Here is a 22278-nt window from a genome sequence, read left to right on the forward strand (position 1 = left end):
AGAGAGCGAAAATTGAGATTCTGAAGCGACATATCCTGCCTCTGCTCTCTCCCCCCAAAAGGTAAAAAGTAACTGGGGGACAAGATGTGTATGCGGCGCCAGGCCTGGAAGGTGCCACCATTAATCAGGTGTCCATGAAGTTCCAAACAAAAAAAAAACAGCCCTTTTCAGGGCTACCCAATACTCTAGAAAAGAAATAACGATCGATTTGCCAGTGTGTGTAGGTAGAGTAGTGTGATTATAAACACTAACTGTTTTTTAAAAAAATGTGAGGGTATGTGTTTGTGTGTTGGTGCTTGTAAGAGCTAAGGTATGTTTGTGTGAATAGTAGATTATGGGTTTCTTTATTGTTTCTTAGCGTAGGTGAAGAGTATAGTTAGGGTTCTGTAAGCGCTCACGTACGATTGTGTGGATAGTAGATTATGGATTTTGTTTATTGTTTCTTAGCGTATGTGGAGAGTATAGTTAGGGTTTTGTAAGCGCTCACGTACGATTGTGTGGATAGTAGATTATGGATTTTGTTTATTGTTTCTTAGCGTATGTGGAGAGTATAGTTAGGGTTTTGTAAGCGCTCACGTACGATTGTGTGGATAGTAGATTATGGATTTTGTTAATTGTTTCTTAGCGTATGTGGAGAGTATAGTTAGGGTTTTGTAAGCGCTCACGTAAGATTGTGTGGATAGTAGATTATGGATTTTGTTTATTGTTTCTTAGCGTATGTGGAGAGTATAGTTTGGGTTTTATTATATGAAATGAAAAAGTAGGGGGGATGTTTTCCTTCACGTCCGCGCTTTTCGTATAAGAACCCACAGTATTCGTCGTTCAAACCATTCTACAAAGAATAATCTAGACAAGATGACGCAAGTGACTGATTTATTTAATCAATTGAGGCATATCTATTTCTGGATAATAGATGCAGAATATGCTATAGAAAGGATACAGAAGGAATGGGAGTATGAAGATAAAGAACACTTGGTAACCAGTCAAGTCGAACGTATAAAGGCCGCCAGACATATAATAGAAGGAATGATAGAAGATGAAGTCAGCAAATCAAGAGGATTTATTGACCCACCTTATGTAAGAGTGGGGAGTTTGAAGGAAGCACTGGATTATGTCATCCAAGTCCGGTGCTTCCTAGAACATATAGTATATTGGACGGAGTTGTCATATATGAAGAGGGGACTGAACAGGTTGAAAAAAGGAGAAGAAATAATGAAACAAGTGATGACCCAAGAAGTAGAAAACATAAAGGAAAGGTGGACTAAAGAAAGAAAGGAAGAACAGAATAAGAAGAAGAAATTAGAATTCGACCAACTGAATAACAACTGGATGAAAATACAGGCCAAGTTCCGAGCCATGGGTCACCCGGACTGGATACCAGAAACAGAAAAGAAAAAGAAGAAAGGAATGATGGACAAAATAAGAGGATGGTGGAAAAAGTTAAGTTAAAAGAAGAAGAAGAAAAAACCCAAAGGCCCTTTTCAGGGCCAGCCATATTTCTCGAAAAGAGATAGCCTTTCCATTGCCTACCCCTTTTTTTAAATTTAAATTTAAATTTAAATTTAAATTTAAATTTAAATTTAAAAAATTTTTTAAAAAAATCCCAAAAGCCCAAACTCTATTCCCCATGTTAATTTCCCTTGTCCCTAGACAGACCCAAACTCTATGTTAAATTCCCATTGTCCCTAAAGTGACCCACGATTTCTCTCCATGTTAAATTTCCATTGTCCCTAATCTGACCCAGGGGTCTTTTTAATGCTAAGTCCCATTGTCCCTAATGTGCCCCACTTTACTACTCACAATCATTCATAAAAGTCAGATCCAGGGGCGTATTAACCATTAAGCAGACTAAGCACGTGCTTAGGGCACCAGGCCAAAGGGGGCACAACAAAGTTGAGAAAAGGGTGAAAAGAAAAAAAAAACGAATGAAGATTTGTAAAAAAAACTGATAAAACTAGTGCAAATTGATCATAATGTTCTGTTTCTTGATCATGGTGCACCCTAGGGTTATCTTCCCAGGTGTACGTGGAAAGGAGGGGGGCACCAAGATTTGTCAGTGCTTAGGGCACCAGTGAGCCTTAATCCGCCCCTGGTCAGATCAACTTCTAAGGTAGTGCCACAATCATACATAACTCAGATGAACTTCTAAGATATGATCAGTCATAAAAGCTGATTTCACTCTTTATTTATCCCATACTTAATATGTCAATACAAGCTTACATACGAAGTTTGATCCAAATGAATTTAAAAATACAGCCTATAAATGACAGTAATCATCATGAACAACGAAGAGTACAGAACGAAAGACAAAGAACTATGATTGGACACGGTTCTCCCACGGAAAATCATCCGATCCTTAAGTCGTAATTACGGTGTCTAACAAAGAAAGAATTGAGTTTAAGCATCATTTCTTCGTCTGTATACCACTGTGTCATTTCAGCGGTTGAAGAATGCATGCATTTTCTTAGGAGATAAAAAAGTTTTAGGGAGAAATCAACGTTTACAGTCTGAGGGACGAATAATAGCTGTATTAACTCCAAATATGTACTGTACGAAAATTATTGGTCCGTTTGACAATCAATACAGATTTCTCACAATTCACGACATTTCCTTGTTCATCAAGTAAAAGTAATTAGAAACAAATACTGATTCAGACTTTGTTGCTTTCCACACATAGTTGCATGCATATAACACAAACGTCAAGTTTTAGTGTATTAAGCGTCGAGTAACTGTATCCGTTACTAAATAAGAGAGAGAGAGTACTATATGGATCAAATGAATACAAATCACACACACACGCACACACGCGCACATACGCATCCAACTAATGTAGGTAGATAATGGAGGAAACATGAACATAAACCCAGAAGCGCAGTAACACCACTATAACTGTATACATTGCCTCAGAGAGAGAGAGAGAGAGAGAGAGACATACAGAGAAAGAGAGATAGAGAAAGAGAGAGAAAATGCTAAACTGTGCTAACAAACTGTGCAAGCACATAAATAAATACATGTAGCAAATGTACGTATCTCATAGTTTTTGTCCGAATTGTAATAACCGAATTAGCTTGTTTGAAATTAAGTATGATACTTTGATTGTGCTCCGATATAGTTCCGCGTCAACACTGCTGTAACAGACGACGTACGAAGCTGGACGCACAAAAGCTGTACACAGGGCCGTAGAGAGCGATCACGGGCCCTGGGGTAAGAAATTGCTGTAACAGACGACGTATGAAACTGGACGCAGGGCCGTAGAGAGCGATCACTGGCCCTGGGGTAAAAAACACCTGTGGATCTCATAGTATTTGTTCAAACAAAAATTTTCTTTTACAAAATTTAAAAGTGTTGCTCGGCCCGGGCCTAGGGGATAATCATCGGTTGCTCCCCACCCCCACCCCCCACCCTTGTCAGTCCTGGCTGTACGGTTATGTCCCATGTTTACGCCGTCGTATGTAAAATGAGCCAACACAAAGTACAAATTGACCTTTCTAAGATGGCGTCAATGACGATCGCACTTGTAGGTAACTGATACGTCTGATTAAATAAGGATGTGGCAGTTGAAAATTTGTTCTTCGAATCTAAATGTAATAACCATATCAATGGCAGAGCAGAAAACAGGCTTTCTATCAATTTCTATATTCGTAACTTCGTTACAGATTTTCTCAGTATACCTTTATGAACAAATAGGAAATTTTGGAAGACTCATGTACGAACAGTTGCCATCGTGTCCACCATCGAGGTCAATTTATGACATCAGAGCTAAAATTGTCTTTGAGCTAATTTTGACAGATCGTATGAGTACACTTTACTTCCGCACCTGAACTTTACTTCCTGTTTCATGGTCCTCTGCTGGCAAATGTACAACTTCCTGTACTTCACTTGGTGGTCTGTGTGAGTTCTTGGCGAAGAGGACACAGTTATTGGCAGTCAGTGGAGGCAGAACAACAAATATATCTGACATACTTGGAATGATTCCTGAAAAAAAATTAACATTTTACTTTTATTGCATGTGACGAATATATCTATCATATGCATGATCTACAAAGATGTGTATGCGCGCGTTTGATAAAGTAATTGCTCTGCAGGATTTGATTAAATGAGAAATTTTACAAAAATCGGAGTTTGAAAAGTGCTTGTCAAGCTGCTAAACCACTCACACAACATCTGCTTGTTTTAAGCACTAATGATATGGATTTAAACTGAAATATTTGTTCTTAAAATTACCATTTGGATGAATTGCTTTTCAGTGAGGTTCCATCTTGTCAAAATGTATCAGGCTTCGGAAGCCTAAGATCATGTTGATTGTGTGGCATGGATGGTATGCCGAGAATAAAACCTACTTGTCAGAGGGTCAAGGACCTTGGTAAAACAACTTGTACATCGATCAACTGCTTAAAATTGTCAAGTGTCAAACCTGAAAATTAAACTTTGGTATCGATTCGTACAGCAGACAAAATCAAAATTTGACTATCACGTTATCAGTTTCATTAAACCAACCACAAGCCACTCTTTGGCTCATTCGATAAGAATAATGACTCGGTTTGTATCCATAAGCCTTTGACTTTGATGCCGAATAAAAACCTTCAAAACGGATATATTTGACGATGGTTGCAAATAACAAGCAAACATTCAGAAGATTTTCAAAGATTAATTTTAAGAAAGTGATAGAACAATTGGAGAAATTTAGAATAAGGTGAATGGCAAGACCCTTGTGAAGGAAATGATTTTACCTACAGGGAAATTTAGAATAAGGTGAATGGCAAGATCCTTGTGAAGGAAATGATTTTACCTACAGGGAAATTTAGAATAAGGTGAATGGCAAGATCCTTGTGAAGGAAATGATATTACCTACAGGGAAATTTAGAATAAGGTGAATGGCAAGATCCTTGTGAAGGAAATGATTTTACCTACAGGGAAATTTAGAATAAGGTGAATGGCAAGATCCTTGTGAAGGAAATGATATTACCTACAGGGAAATTTAGAACAAGGTGAATGGCAAGATCATTGTGAAGGAAATGATATTACCTACAGGGAAATTTAGAATAAGGTGAATGGCAAGACCCTTGTGAAGGAAATGATTTTACCTACAGGGAAATTTAGAACAAGGTGAATGGCAAGATCCTTGTGAAGGAAATGATATTACCTACAGGGAAATTTAGAATAAGGTGAATGGCAAGATCCTTGTGAAGGAAATGATTTTACCTACAGGGAAATTTAGAATAAGGTGAATGGCAAGACCCTTGTGAAGGAAATGATTTTACTTACAGGGAAATTTAGAATAAGGTGAATGGCAAGATCCTTGTGAAGGAAATGATTTTACCTACAGGGAAATTTAGAATAAGGTGAATGGCAAGATCATTGTGAAGGAAATGATATTACCTACAGGGAAATTTAGAATAAGGTGAATGGCAAGATCATTGTGAAGGAAATGATTTTACTTACAGGGAAATTTAGAATAAGGTGAATGGCAAGACCCTTGTGAAGGAAATGATTTTACCTACAGGGAAATTTAGAATAAGGTGAATGGCAAGATCATTGTGAAGGAAATGATTTTACCTACAGGGAAATTTAAAATAAGGTGAATGGCAAGACCCTTGTGAAGGAAATGATTTTACTTACAGGGAAATTTAGAATAAGGTGAATGGCAAGATCCTTGTGAAGGAAATGATTTTACCTACAGGGAAATTTAGAATAAGGTGAATGGCAAGATCCTTGTGAAGGAAATGATTTTACCTACAGGGAAATTTAGAATAAGGTGAATGGCAAGATCCTTGTGAAGGAAATGATTTTACCTACAGGGAAATTTAGAATAAGGTGAATGGCAAGATCCTTGTGAAGGAAATGATTTTACCTACAGGGAAATTTAGAATAAGGTGAATGGCAAGATCCTTGTGAAGGAAATGATTTTACCTACAGGGAAATTTAGAATAAGGTGAATGGCAAGATCCTTGTGAAGGAAATGATTTTACCTACAGGGAAATTTAGAATAAGGTGAATGGCAAGATCCTTGTGAAGGAAATGATTTTACCTACAGGGAAATTTAGAATAAGGTGAATGGCAAGATCCTTGTGAAGGAAATGATTTTACCTACAGGGAAATTTAGAATAAGGTGAATGGCAAGATCCTTGTGAAGGAAATGATTTTACCTACAGGGAAATTTAGAATAAGGTGAATGGCAAGATCATTGTGAAGGAAATGATTTTACCTACAGGGAAATTTAGAACAAGGTGAATGGCAAGATCCTTGTGAAGGAAATGATTTTACCTACAGGGAAATTTAGAACAAGGTGAATGGCAAGATCCTTGTGAAGGAAATGATTTTACTTACAGGGAAATTTAGAACAAGGTGAATGGCAAGATCCTTGTGAAGGAAATGATTTTACCTACAGGGAAATTTAGAATAAGGTGAATGGCAAGATCCTTGTGAAGGAAATGATTTTACCTACAGGGAAATTCAGCCACATGAGCTAAACGTGATCCAACAATAAGTCATGGAATAAGCCAATCCAAGGAGTCATGGAATAAGCCATAACAATAAGTCATGGAATAAGCCATAACAATAAGTCATGGAATAAGCCATAACAATAAGTCATGGAATAAGCCAATCCAAGGAGTCATGGAATAAGCCATAACAATAAGTCATGGAATAAGCCATAACAATAAGTCATGGAATAAGCCATAACAATAAGTCATGGAATAAGCCATAACAATAAGTCATGGAATAGGCCATGACAATAAGTCATGGAATAAGCCATAACAATAAGTCATGGAATAAGCCATAACAATAAGTCATGGAATAAGCCATAACAATAAGTCATGGAATAAGCCATAACAATAAGTCATGGAATAAGCCATAACAATAAGTCATGGAATAAGCCATAACAATAAGTCATGGAATAAGCCAATCCAAGGAGTGCAATCCCATGCAACATAAACTTTCTGTGGCATTTAGCTAGAAAAGTTGATGGTAGAAGTTATCGAAGTGTGCTTAACGCGAATTTTTAGCACACGATATGTTATATATTGCGGCTAGTATAACCGGTGGTAGAAGAAGAACCTTTGAAAATCCCGGTAAGAACCACTCACCCAATGGAAACTATTGGTAAACTTTCTCGCATACTGATACTGGCCAAGCTCGAGATTTGAACTCACACGGACAGAGTTGAGATGGCACGGATCAGTAAAGGTGAGTCGCTTTGGACCACTAGGGCCCCATTCTCCCCCCCCCCCCTTATTTTTATCAAAGTGTATTATGTTCATTCAGTTTAACTCAGGAAGATATAAAAGCAACACTATTTATGAGAGAATTATTTGCCGATATAACAACCGAATGAAAGCAAATATAGCAATTCTCCGTCCCCGTGTTTATTATATACATGGTATGATCCACAAAATCATGCCATATCAAAGGTTACGTTTCTGTCAGTATACCATGTATGTCAAAGTTATGGAAAAAGGTCAGTGTATCCTGTATGTTAAAGTTATGGAAAAAGGTCAGTGTATCCTGTATGTTAAAGGTATGGATATAGGTCAGTGTATCCTGTATGTTAAAGTTATGGATAAAAGTCAGTATACCCTGTATGTTAAAGTTATGGATAAAGGTCAGTGTATCATGTATGTTAAAGGTATGGATAAAGGTGAGTGTATCCTGTATGTTGAAATTATGGATAAAGGTCAGTATACCCTGTATTTTAAAGTTGTGGATAAAGGTCAGTGTATCCTGTATGTTAAAGTTATGGATAAAGGTCAGTGTATCCTGTTTGTTAAAGGTATGGATAAAGGTCAGTGTATCCTGTATGTTAAAGTTATGGATAAAGGTCAGTATGCCATGTATTTTAAAGTTATGGATAAAGGTCAGTGTATCATGTATGTTAAAGTTATGGATAAAGGTCAGTATACCATGTATTTTAAAGCTATGGATAAAGGTCGGTGTATCCTGTATGTTAAAGTTATGGATAAAGGTCAGTGTATCCTGTATGTTAAAGTTATGGATAAAGGTCAGTATACCATGTATTTTAAAGTTATGGATAAAGGTCAGTGTATCATGTATGTTAAAGCTATGGATAAAGGTCAGTGTATCCTGTATGTTAAAGGTATGGATAAAGGTCAGTGTATCATGTATGTTAAAGCTATGGATAAAGGTCAGTGTATCCTGTATGTTAAAGGTATGGATAAAGGTCAGTGTATCATGTATGTTAAATTTATGGATAAAGGTCAGTGTATCCTGTATGTTAAGGATATGGATAAAAGAGAAAGACTCAAAATATCTCTCAACAGAAACTGCTGGAAAAAAATTAGGTTCATTAATTTAAAGTACCATAAAACATGGTAAAGTTGGGAGATAATTATGTCCTGCAATTATTTTGACCTTTGACCGAATGTAGTCAAGTGCTACATAAGCAAATGAGCAGTTTAAATCAATGCATGACAATTGAATACACAACCAGTCACACTGCAGAAGTCATTTAATGTAGAACCAGTCATGCTGCGGAAGTCAGCCTGAAAATGGAGGGTGCAAAGGAAACTCATTTACTGGTTCATACACATTGTTTGTTGGCGTCCGAATTCCGGCGGGTAATAAATCAGGTTTCAACCGCAACAGAGTGGAGAGGTTCAGACATTGCTTTTAGAAGCATTACCAATTGTAATTATGGAAAATTAATCTGCAGCTAAATAAATTCTAATCTATTTTCCCATGAAATGTCTTGATGCTTTTAACTAATTTTACTATTGGCTCGAATGCAACATGGCTTCTCTGCGAATTCCGGAACGTGGCGAGGGGTTTCTACCAGACTATATATACACACACACGCACGGCAGTTTTGAAAAGCCATTAACTAGCTATTTTGAGTTAGAAATTCACATCGTCGTTGATAGTGGCAATTATCACATAGTCAGTACACTTTGCACATAGTGTGTGCAGTTTAATATTTTGATATTATACATGTGAACATATCACTTTATGTGATTCTGATTGGTCCAAATAAGCCCATGACATTACTGTGCAATATTCTCGTTACAGATTGGCTGCGATCGTGAGAAAACATTTTTAACCCCGTCTTCTGGAATTTTTTGTTTTCAGTAAACATTTTAGCCGCCATTTTTTGATTCGACTCGCGAAATGGAATTGGGGAAAATGGTCTCCTCTGTTTCAATATTGCCAATTGACCCCCACGGGGGTTTGCTATGTCATGTATAACATATCATAACATGAAAAATAGCAAAAACCCCAAGACAGGAACAATAACAAGTATCCTACCGGTATTGCTCAGACGATAGCTAGGGTGGGGGTGGGGATGGATGGACAGTATATCTGTAGCATGGAATCCACCCTATATGCAAGCTTGGCCTAAGCGTGAACTTACTAAAGTAAATAAAGTCACCTTTGTTCACATTAGAATGTAGACATAAACCGGTCACCCCAACTGACAGAATTTTATCCAACAACAGCATATTTCCGCGGTAAATATATGATGCAAGTCCAACTCAAAAAGAGATTTGTTTACATTTTCTGTACAATCTAATGTTCCAAATCAAATGCAGCAATTATCCGGTCACAAATACATTACAGTAAATATTTGTATTTCTGCATCTAGTAATGTTCTTTACAAAAAAATATCGCAATAATATAATGTTTAGCTGTGATGTAGAATTTTAACGTAAACACTGGCACTGTGTTGTGTAGGCCAACTCAGATCGATAATGTGCACCGTATCAAACAATGTGACATCACGTGCACTGGATATTTTGTGTTGACAAATGTTTTGTCTTTTGTAAAATGTTCTGTTTTTTTGGTTGTTGTTGTTGTTGTTGGGTTTAACGCCATTTTTCAGCACGCGATTGGCTATACATGGCGGCCAGTATTAATGGTGGAGGAAGAACCCGGGAAAACCCGGGAAAGAACCACCGACCCACGAGAAGCTACTGGCAAGCTTTCTCACATACCCACATTAGCCGAATTCGAGACTCGAACCCACGCAGACAGCGGTGAGATGGCAGTGATCCGTAACGAAGAACGCTTTAGACCACTCGGCCACTCGGGGCCCCCTGTATTTTTGGATGGACGCATATTGTTTGATTCATAGTTACCAAAAATATATAATATACTTTTACTATTTCAACGTTTTTTGGGACTATTATTTTACGCACAACAAATGAAAGGAAGAGCGTCTCTTAGAATGAACGAAATTATTCATTCTTCTTTCTATCTAAATAATTTCGCCTGAAATAAAACTATGTGATAAAAAGAATCTCAAATGGGTAAACTCGTTAAACATTGTCGAGCTTTTGCGAGCCAAGGCTCGAAAAAACTGGACATTATTCAACTCGTTTCATAAATTCAATATTAAATCGTTGCCTATTGGAGAACCTCTATATGTTATTACATCATATGACTATTGCGATAGATAGGTTAATATATCCATGCCATAATGTTGATTTACGTAACACATAATAACATCACATACTAACGTCACAAATAACACCGTGAAGTCAAGTAAGATATAGGTGGAAAGATTGAGGATTTCATTTATTTTTCAAAGTTATTTCACGACTCTATTCTGTTTTCGACAAATATAATCAGTAATTTTTGCAGTGTAATAAATAGGTTCATGTTAATTCTAATTATTTCAATATTTTTATCTACGAAATAAAATATACAAATTAGTGTTCAGCCCATAAAATATTCCATCTGAAATGAGTACTTATGTATTGGAACTCCGTGTAAAGTAACGAAAACTTGTACTCACTTTTATTTAAGATATATTTTGTTAGTTGAGACCCGTCAATCGCAATGTTGCAGACCACTCTCCGATGCCATTAGTTTTGTTTAATCGTAGTACAATATGATATTAGGCATGCGTAGTACAAAATTGAAACTGGTCTATTGTAAAGTACATTTCCGAATGACAATGAAAGCCCATAGCCTTGATTCTGTTTTCACTATCTTGTGTCACTAATCCTTTATCTATCCGACTTTTTCTCAAATAGGTTTTCCATTTCTCAATGAATTATATTTGCCTATAAACATTCCCAATTATGCTTGTGTAATGAGGCAACAGTTTCGTCTCGTCAGAAGATACTTGATATAATTTCCGACCATCAATCCACCACTTCCGCTCACTAAATAGCATGGATTTTTCCCCTATGCTTTTAAATATATTGTACGCTGTCTATAAACTATGTGGGTAAACTCCATGCTAGTTGGTTTTTAAATAATTGATGTCTTTTGAATCTCAAATGTTTAAGGAAAAATACAAACAAAATCTAGCCTTTAACATGATCGTACAAAAAGCAAGTTTTACCAAACGATTTTCAAAAAAAATATTTTCACTATGGAATTATATAATCCTGTTTACCACTAAACAAAATTTTTTAACGTTCGCTAATACATTTCCTTCGTCGGAAGCAAACGAAATACAGAATTCGTACCAATTCGTTTTGTCTCCTAAAACGTCAGATATAATTCATATGCAGTTTACACGAGGTACCTTATCGTACCACATTAGTAGAAGCTTTTATTTAATTGGTTGTAACAGTACACATTATTGGCTGTTCCATGCCCAAGAAACTGAATTAAGCGCCTTTCTCTTGGAACAATAAGGCGGCAAATCCTGGTTGTCCTGATATTACAAATTCGAAGTTCTACCAAGTGAGCTACTGTGGCTCCCCTGGGAGAAGGAACACAATCTAAATGCGACTCATATTGGTTAATCGATGTAGAGGACAATCACATCGCTAAACTAATCGAGACACGAAAGTGCACTGCAACCTTCATTAAGTTTCGGTGTTTATCAAAACAGCGCTTACTGGCGATGGTGTAGAGTGAATTATGCTGGTTCAACAGGGCCTTCCTAAGAGTTGAAACCTATGCAGGAATGTTCTAGCGGAGTAACACAATCTCCATTACACATCTGGCTCGAGAACGTTTGAAAATTGTGTGACTTTTATCTTTCATGAAAATGAAAGTAATTATATTTTAAAAAAAGTAACTACTTGAGGAAACAAACTAGACTTTGTTTATTGGGTTTTCAATGCAACATTGTTGCTATGAGTTCTGTTTGGCAGGCGTATGTATGTATGTATGTATGTATGTATGTGTGTGTGTATGTATGTATCAATGTGCGTATGTATGTATGTATTAGCGTTGAATGGCATATCAGCACAATAACGGTTGCCATGGTGCCAATTAACAGTAAAGTTAAAAAGTATAAAAAGGAAGATAAAATCTTTCAAACAATTGAGAACAGGAAGATAAAGCTTTTAAAATAAATGTGAACGGGATGATAAAACCTTTGAAATAAATGTGAACAGGAAGATAAAACCTTTGAAATAAATGTGAACAACAAGATAAAGCCTTTAACATAAATGCGAACAGGAAGATAAAACATTTGAAATAAATGTTAACGGGAAGATGAAACCTTTGAAATAAATGTGAAGAGGAAGATGAAACCTTTGAAATAAATATGAACAGGAAGATAAAGCTTTAGAAATAAATGTGAATACTACAATATAAAACTTAAAGATATCCAAAGTTATAGAAAATGTATAGAAAAATAAAGTATAATGGTACCAATATAAAATCATTAAGTATAATGACAAAATTAAGCAAAATGTCTTTCCTTAAAACGTCCAACATTTACTCAGGTGGTACATCATAATAAAGTTCATTGACTTTTTTGCACGCTGAAACTTAATTTATGTTATGCTTGACTGACTCTGGTTAAGAATATAAAATCGTATCAGCATTTCTTATTCTGCTTTCTTAGAAAATATTTCTTTCTATTCTAAATATTCATGCACTACCTTTTTCAAGATGCTACTGCTAATAATAATAATAATAATAATAATGATGATGATAATGTCTCAGGCATAATGAATAAACCATTCAGAGTAAAAGAAAATGGTCATAAAATAACATATTGGAAAGAGGAAGTAAAATGTTGGACGACTTGGCTGACCATTAGTCATCAATATAAGAAGGAAAAAAGTATACACGTATAACTCATTTCTCGGACACATCCTTTAAAAAAAATACCAGAGGAACAATGTACACTTTATTAATCTGCAGTCTGGTTCAAATACGGCGCATAAACAACTGCGATGATACAAATTACTATGGTCAAATATGGCGCATAAACAACTGCGATGATACAAATTACTACGGTTCAAATATGGCACATAAACAACTGCGATGATACAAATTACTACGGTTCAAATATGGCACATAAAACAACGGCGATGATATAAATTACTATGGTTAAAAAATGGCACATAAACAATTGCGATGATACAAATTACTGTGGTTCAAATATGGCACATAAACAACTGCGATGATACAAATTACTACGGTTCAAATATGGCACATAAAACAACGGCGATGATATAAATTACTATGGTTCAAACACGGCGCATAAACAATTGCGATGATACAAATTACTATGGTTCAAATATGGCACATAAAACAACTGCGATGATACAAATTACTACGGTTCAAATATGGCACATAAAACAACTGCGATGATACAAATTACTATGGTTCAAATATGGTACATAAAACAACGGCGATGATATAAATTACTATGGTTCAAACACGGCGCATAAACAATTGCGATGATACAAATTACTATGGTTCAAATATGGCACATAAAGCAACTGCGATGATACAAATTACTACGGTTCAAATATGGCACATAAAACAACTGCGATGATACAAATTACTATGGTTCAAATATGGCACATAAAACAACTGCGATGATACAAATTACTATGGTTCAAATATGGCACATAAAACAACGGCGATGATATAAATTACTATTATTACAGAGAAGCCAGAATGCTATACCTACAACAATATGTTAGTGTTAAATCCGTTTTCACTTTCTAATGACGTTTTCGTAGAATGAAATCAAGACCGATGCCAAAGGTCCATCAGTAGGTGTATTTTTCATAAGGGTATTTTTCTTACTGCTATTCTATGCTACCGTTATAAGAAACTCTTATGTATCTAGTAATTGATGCTTCGCGGATTCCACCCACCTGCCAGTATGCTTCGCGGATTCCACGCACCTGAGTTCAGTAAACAAAAGTTGCAGTTAAAGTGACGTTTTTCTTACGAATCTACTGTCTTAAACTAAGTAACAGAAAGAACCAAAACCAACAAGTTTTGTAAAACTTAAAAAAAATTATTTACAGTGTTATAAATGATTAAGTGAGAGAAACTAGCAGTATTATGAAGTGAATCCAAAATAATCCTGAAATATTTATATTAAAGTCCAAAAGAATTAAAATTTCCGTACAAACTTCAGAACCGGAAATGTACTAGTCCGCCAAGGATCGTGACGTTGTTAAAATGGCGTAGTCCATAATTCCTTTGAATAATTCGCAATAGTTCCAGAATAATATTACGACCCAAATAAACGAGCAATTTTTATTTCCACTGAACAGTCCAAACAAATGGTTTTCCTCTCAAATGCTATCTAAGTACAATATAAAACACGTCTGTATACTTGATGTTACTTGAGGAACACAAGAAATGACTCCAAAGTAGGAATCAAATCTAATTGCTCAGTTCTTTCCTTATATACATCTTCAAAAAATATCAATTATGACTATATGTCGCAGTATATTCCATGTGGTAGATTGTACCGCTCAATTTAATGTTTCAAAATACATATTCATGAGACCTAACTCATCCAATAGGAATTAACTTAATTCTTCTAAGATGCAACCTGATTGATCTGTCCAATAGGAAAAGGGCAGAATCTCGTAAATATATTTTCCAAATGTTCAATTATAATTGTCAACACGTTCGTCAGCATCTATTTATAGAACCTATCCAATTTTACGATCTTGACCATCTTAAAACAGACCTGATGCGCGCGCGCAATTTCAGCTAAAGATAATCACTACAATTCACAGCCATGAATAAAAAGGATTGGACAAAATCACGTGCCAGGTGTTAACAATATATATATATATATATATATATATATATATATATATATAACACATTTTGAATTTTTTCTACTAGTGTACACAGCCAACTGAACGACACATAAAACATTTTGCTATGACTCTATGGACTTAAACTAAGCAACGTAACGAAAGCGAAAACAACAAGTTACGGAAAAGTCAACAACAAAATTTTTCCAAGTCTTGAATGTGCTGATGTACAGATATTCTTCAGTAGGATAATTACCAAACAGTCTTGATTTAGCACAAGGATGTAATCCACAATGTCTCTGAATACAATTACAATAATCCTAAAATAGTGTTTTAGTCCAAAAGTCAATGCGCACTTTGTAATTCTAATGAATAATTTAAATATACGATTCCTCTCAAATTACATCTATTCACAACTAACAATGATTCTACAGACTGAAAATTAGGCGGGAATGAATAATATTGTTTACCTCGACCTTACATAGAAACGCAAGACACAATAAAATGGATGTGGGTCAAAAGTTCTCTTTAAGAACATGCTAAGGTTTTGCAAATAAGGCTAGACCCTGAACTCAAATATCAGTAAGCAACTTACAAACATGGACAAAAATTAGCTACCTAAGCATGTTGCTTACAAAGGACCATGAGCTTTTAATACAAACTATATTGATAGATTAATGTTAAGCACAGAACATAGATATACATTAAACAAATTGAATGGCATTCTAATTAGATTGCCAGTGATGCGAACAGAATAATGCTGTTTCGAACCCAGTCCAGAATAAGACTAGTAGACCACCACGAAGCACGTTACTCCAATTGCTTTGGCACGATATAATCTTTCATCTGTTGATTCGCCGTTAAACACACCAATCAACCAATCAGTCATTAGGGTTATGTACCATGGAAAGTTGTGGAGGGCGGGAGGATGAAGAAAGAATGTCAAAAGTTAAGCTGATGGATGGGTGTGACTTTTATTATTGCTACTTTTGTTTTGGGTGTTATGTTTTGTTGTGTTTTACGGCAAGCAAGACAGATAGGTAATTTAGTGCAAAGGCAATTGGTCTCAACTGTCGCGCTTAGAGTCATACCAGAGTATCTTATCTGGGCTGATCCGACGATACGATTCGAACCCACATCCTCTCGCTCGCGAGTTCCGCGCTCTAAACACTGTCCTGCCGCGGGTCCTTCACCTGTGAAGCGAGTGATGAATGTAATGTCTTGAATGTATACTCTCATTTTTAATACTGTAGATGATTTTTTAAGTAAGTTTGTGCTCGTGTTATTATTCCCACCATTCCGTTTACCTGGCCAAACATTAATAAGTACAGTCTGAAGTAATGGAATGAAACATGTCGCAGCGGAAACTTCACCAACTCAGAGAGTATACTATGAAATGGACCCATTTTCGTCGTTTGCATATTTGACTTCAACCTAAATGTCACCATGTCATAAAAGTACACATTATCATATGAATCTGTAGACATTCTTATATCTCACTAGCAAATGAAGAACATTCAGACATGATTTCGCACAAGTTCGAAAAATGGTAAACACCAAACGTATCTTCAGTATATACTGCAAGGAACATTCATGGTTCTACCAAGAAGTTGTCAGTAGCAATTACGATGCTGTAGTAGATAATTAATAACGATGATAAATAAGAGTCATTATCTATCTACTAACATGACAATACTTGCATATGCTGTTTCGGTTATCAATGACGTTGAATCAAACCGACCATCTTTTGTCCATACTGTTGTTTTACATTCTAAATCCAACAACTGGGACAAAATAATACATTTATAATGGTAACGCACTGTGTGGTAGTCATCTAACTGGGCTTAAAAACGCATCTGTTCATACCATGCATTAGTGTAAGGGAAAGAACTTTACCGTTCATTTTCTTTACCTTGTCTTTTTGTTATCATCCAAGTTCTGATTTAAACTGAAGATGATCAGAATTTTCCAACTTAATAATGGTTACTCAGGAATATTTTGGAGAGATCATTTTCAGAGGTTACTATGTACATTTAGCTGCTAGAGTCGTATTCACATGAAACACTTAACGTTCAAGATTTCTGTTTTGCTTTAAACGTTTCCTTTGACAACAACAAGAGCTGGTGTAGTTGCTGTACCAGCGAATAATTTGAATAGGTTGAATCATCTCCCCCCCCCCCAAACATGGGCACTCACGTATTCACTTATTATTGTTTACTCTTCAAGAAGAAAGCCTTTCGTGTTATATATGTGCCTGTTCTGATATTACATATTACATATTATTATTATTATTATTATTATTATTATTATTGTAGTATCATCGGTACACCAACTTATTTTTCTTCTTCAGAAATGCTGTATTTATTGTATGTATTAGGAGCCCAGTCCTGGTAGTCGTGAAACTTAAAAGAGCATTTCTGAGCTTGACCTTATGTGTCAACCAGTCACAAAAGAGTACAATTTTGAAATATCACTTTTGATTGGCTGAGGAAGAGAACTAAATATAAAAACTAGAATTCATTTGTGCGATCGCTTGGAAACTATACTAGCATATAAAGCATACATTTAACAATATTTCTTCATGGTCATGTCGACTATTACTTGGATTAATACCAAATCTCGCACTCCATCATTCAGTAATCAAGGAATAATTCGAAAACAACTGGTCTTGAAAGCCAGCCGATATAATGAATAGATCAAAATTAAAATACATGTATAGATTTTAGGCTAGAAATTCTAGATGCCGTTGAAATCCAATGCCGCTACGAGCTAAACAAATATTTTATTCTTTAACAAATGACAAGAGATGCAAAGGAAATCAAACCTTTCAAATTTGTGGAAAATCTGCAAGTAAGAAAATGAGAAATTATAGAGTTCTATCAGTTATGTCATTGTTCGATTTTGTATACAACATAAACTAGAATAGAACAGGCCTATGGACTATTACACAGACGAAGCTTATCAATGAGTACCCCACTTGATGATTCCTCCAATCTCAAATCACGCATCGCAAAGAAGCTCTAATTTGCTATCACACAGGTATTCACAAATGATTTCTCTTGAATCGCACCGCATTCTCTTCCTCGTTACTAGTTTCTAAACCCAAATTCCAGATAGATTATTTTGAAAACTTCATATTTGTCTCTCATTGCCAGAAGTAGATGCACAGGAAGTGGACGGAATTAGTTTGTAGTCAGGTATGTAGGTCTGTAATCGATAATAATCAGTAAAATTAGTAACAGTGCAAGTCTTAAAATAAAATACGTTTACACCCTTAGATTGGAGACATCACAAAATGAAAACAAAGCTAGCTGTTGAAGTCTCACCTTTCTCCATAGTAGTGTGCTTCACACAAAATATTGTCTATTTCAATTAGACCGAATCATACATAATTAACAGTGGCAAAATTGCAGATTGCTGTGCCAGAGTTGCAACAAAAAATGCATGCCACAGCATCACGCTAAAGAGGATCCCAGTCGGATATGGCATGGCTCCAAACACAACAAATAGATCCTGCTTTAATGTTTGCAATTTTAAAGTAATTTCATGTACTTTTTCTGGAGTTATAACTGTAGCTTTTTGTCCCCAAGCATCATGCAGGAAAATGCTTATAATTAAAAAAAAGTAAGAAAATTATTGTAATTCTCTTTTTTTTTGGGGGGGGGGTAAAAAAAAACGTTTAGTTCATTACAACTCTTACATAAATCTTTTTGTTAACATTCACATTTGGTAACGATGCACTACAGTGTTTCGGAGTTTCTTCTTTTGATGTAGTCTGAGGCCTTTAGCCGCTACAGTCGTAATGTAATTAGGCAAATATTCCATTATATTTATACGTTTTGTTTGCTATTTACTTCACTCAACCGTACTGTTGTCCTACTTTCAGGTAAAGAAAACGGTAAGATAAATGAGTTACAAAAATAAAAAAATAACAGAACTAAGAAAGCTTCACATATATAACAAAATCAAAAGATGCCGTTGAAATCCAATGCTGCTACGAGCAAAACAAATATTTTATTCTTTAACAAATAACAAGAGATGCACAATAACAAGAGATGCCAATAACAAGAGATGCCAATAACAAGAGATGCACAATAACAAGAGATGCCAATAACAAGAGATGCACAATAACAAGAGATGCCAATAACAAGAGATGCCAATAACAAGAGATGCACAATAACAAGAGATGCACAATAACAAGAGATGCACAATAACAAGAGATGCCAATAACAAGAGATGCACAATAACAAGAGATGCACAATAACAAGAGATGCCAATAACAAGAGATGCCAATAACAAGAGATGCACAATAACAAGAGATGCACAATAACAAGAGATGCACAATAACAAGAGATGCCAATAACAAGAGATGCCAATAACAAGAGATGCCAATAACAAGAGATGCACACTAACAAGAGATGCACAATAACAAGAGATGCACAATAACAAGAGATGCACAATAACAAGAGATGCCAATAACAAGAGATGCACAATAACAAGAGATGCCAATAACAAGAGATGCACAATAACAAGAGATGCCAATAACAAGAGATGCACAATAACAAGAGATGCACAATAACAATAACAAGAGATGCACAATAACAAGAGATGCCAATAACAAGAGATGCACAATAACAAGAGATGCACAATAACAAGAGATGCACAATAACAAGAGATGCCAATAACAAGAGATGCACAATAACAAGAGATGCACAATAACAAGAGATGCACAATAACAAGAGATGCACTGGAAATCAAACCTTTCAAATTTGTTGAAAATCAGCGAGTAAGAAAATGAGAAATTATAGAGTTCTATCAGCTACAAGTTACATCATTGTTCGATTTGCATGCAGGATAAACTAGAATAGAAAGGATCTATGGACAACTACACAGACAAGGCTTATCAATGAGTACACGAGATCAGTACCCCACTGGATGATTCCCCCAATCTCATATCACGCATCGCAAAGAAGCTCTAATTTTGCTATCGCACAGGTATTCACAAATTATTTCTCTCAAATCACACCGCATTCTATTTCTCGTCACTAGTTTCTCAACCAAAATTCCAGATAGATTATTTTGAAAACTTCATATTTGTCTCTCATTGCCAGAAGTGGATGTACAGGAAGTGGACGGAGTTAGCTTGTAGTCAGGTATGTAGGTCTGTAATCGATACTAATCAGTAAAATTAGTAACAATGCAAGTCTTAAAATTTAGTTCCTTACAACTTTTACATAAGTCTTTGTGTTAACATTTACTTTTGATAACGATGCATAGTGTTTTGGAGTTTCTTCTTTTTACGTAGTCCGAGGCCTTTGGCCGATATAGTCGTAATTTGATTAAGTAAATACTCCCTAATATTTATAAGTTTTTTTTCCTTTGATCTTCGTCATAATAAAGAATCTTTAGAAGTATCATTTGCATATTGAAGCCAGGTATTGGCAATCCAAATTTTATTTCTCTTATTTATGTCGTAATTACTAAATATTAACTGGTAAGTACGCGACATTAACTTGTAAATACGAGACAGCTAATTCGTAATGACACAATGCTTACTCCAAAACACGAGATAAAACATAAAAAATACGTCTAGTTGCGTTTTTCATTTGTGACCGTCGTCATAATTTATAATCTTTACAAATATCATACCTCAATTGTCTACTGAAGCTGGCGAGTACCATGTCCAAATATATATTTGCTTTCAATGCCGTAATACCATGATGCTATCTTGTAATGACGAGATACTATGTCGTAAGTTCAAAAAAATAATTTGTAAATACGAGATAACTATTTCATTATTATGACATGTCAACTCACCATAATGATTTTAACAAATACGAGGTATCGCTAACAGTTTCCTTAATTTAACGAATATGTCTTCAAATTGTGAACGTTTTTAATTCGAATTGTCACGAAAAAGAAAGCCGAAGACGTAAAATGTCACCTGCAGGTATGAATCTAGTAAGCCTAATACCATGGATCTAGTTTCATGCAAATTTTCTACCTGGTTAAGAAAGTAAAATGAAAAAGTTGTTACCGTATATATTCTCTTATAAGTCAGATTCAACTGCAAACAACATGTACCCTGATATGCCGTCGCATGAACTGTGCTGTTTGTTCTACTGATCATAAACTGCAAAAACATAGATCTGCCAGCGTATTATGCTACGTCAGATCTGGGCCTAAACAAGTTTGCAGTTCTTATTCTTATAAGTGAATATCAATGGTACATGTTACCGAGATGATAAAATGTACATATGTTAATGTTTAAGTGTGTGTGTGTGTGATTCGTACGCAAATCCAAAAAAGCGCCTCAAAATCAAATTATTTGTTTTCCACGAGTAAACGAATCCGGCGAAATGCGTTATAGTGGACAATTATTATTATTATTATTATTACATTCTCGTTGAGAAGTACCGGTATAAATGTTGAGTATTTCATTCTGTTATCGTAAGAACCTCTTAATTGTCTTGTTAATACGTTTTGTATTTTTAAACTCAACATCATCGCACAGAAGGTGAGTCCCTTGACAGTTAAATATGTTTCTGGTTAACTGTTCAAAAGTTGGCTCTCTTTTATGTGCAGTCGAATGTAAATATAGTATTTTGCAATCTTAAAGTTCAACTCGTTGAAATGATACAAACACATTTTACGTGGAACTTTGCCAGCGAATATGAAAATGTTTGAATTAAGAAATCACCTTTAGTTCCAAGCAGTGTTCTAAGCAGAAACTCAGAGAATTAATGTTCGTAAAAAATATTAAAAAAATCAACACAATAATCAAATTTGTAAAAAGAGGTTTGGTTTCAAAAATAATTGAAAAAAAATAATAAAAACCCGCTTTATTAGTGCTGCTTTGACAACGCGTCTAAATTTAGAATTTTTTTTTTATATGGCGTTGCAATACGTCGAGGCAGACAAGCCGTTATATATTCCTACATATCAAACGAAGTTTTTTCTTCCCAGACTCTGATCAAATTATGATTGCGCTGTTGTATCTATTGTATATCTATACTATTAGTTTTTTTAGATATACTGCGTGGATGGAATCTAAAAGCCTACGAAGTTATAAGAGGTAGATTAGTTGCATCTTAAGAATATCGGCGCGGGGCTGTCAATCAAACTAGTTAGAGTCGGAATATGTACGATGCAAATTTGATGCCGATTCAACATCCATATTGAAGCCATATCATCCATATATTATTGAATGGGTATGTAATAAATGGAGATTCCATTATATTTGTACACATATGCGTGATCGTTATATATAAAACATGTAAAACATGATGGCCGCTATCGCTTAACCGGCTTGAAGCAGTTGTTCCGTTTTTTAGCG

At 35.4% G+C, this 22278-nt stretch overlaps 1 protein-coding gene across 2 annotated transcripts in view; it reads right to left on the minus strand.

Annotated features, from left to right (window-relative positions):
- The window catches only part of LOC149776148 (secernin-2-like), a 169259-nt gene that overhangs the window by 42969 nt on the left and 104012 nt on the right, over positions 1-22278 (minus strand). Inside the window, exons 1-2 of one of the 2 annotated variants that reach the window (XM_089942445.1) lie at positions 10748-10931; positions 3818-3975 (exon numbers count right to left, since the gene is read on the minus strand). In XM_089942445.1, coding sequence (XP_089798571.1) covers positions 3818-3961 — 144 coding nt within the window. In that variant the 5' untranslated portion in view covers positions 3962-3975; positions 10748-10931. Of the gene's footprint in view, positions 1-3817; positions 3976-10747; positions 10932-22278 lie in introns of those variants that run through there. The other variant, XM_089942444.1, reaches the window with a different exon arrangement.

The sequence above is a fragment of the Sinohyriopsis cumingii genome, chromosome 18 (genome assembly GCF_028554795.1).
Source record: "Sinohyriopsis cumingii isolate HCF-2022 chromosome 18, ASM2855479v2, whole genome shotgun sequence".
In the NCBI taxonomy this organism is placed as follows: Eukaryota; Metazoa; Mollusca; class Bivalvia; order Unionida; family Unionidae; genus Sinohyriopsis; species Sinohyriopsis cumingii.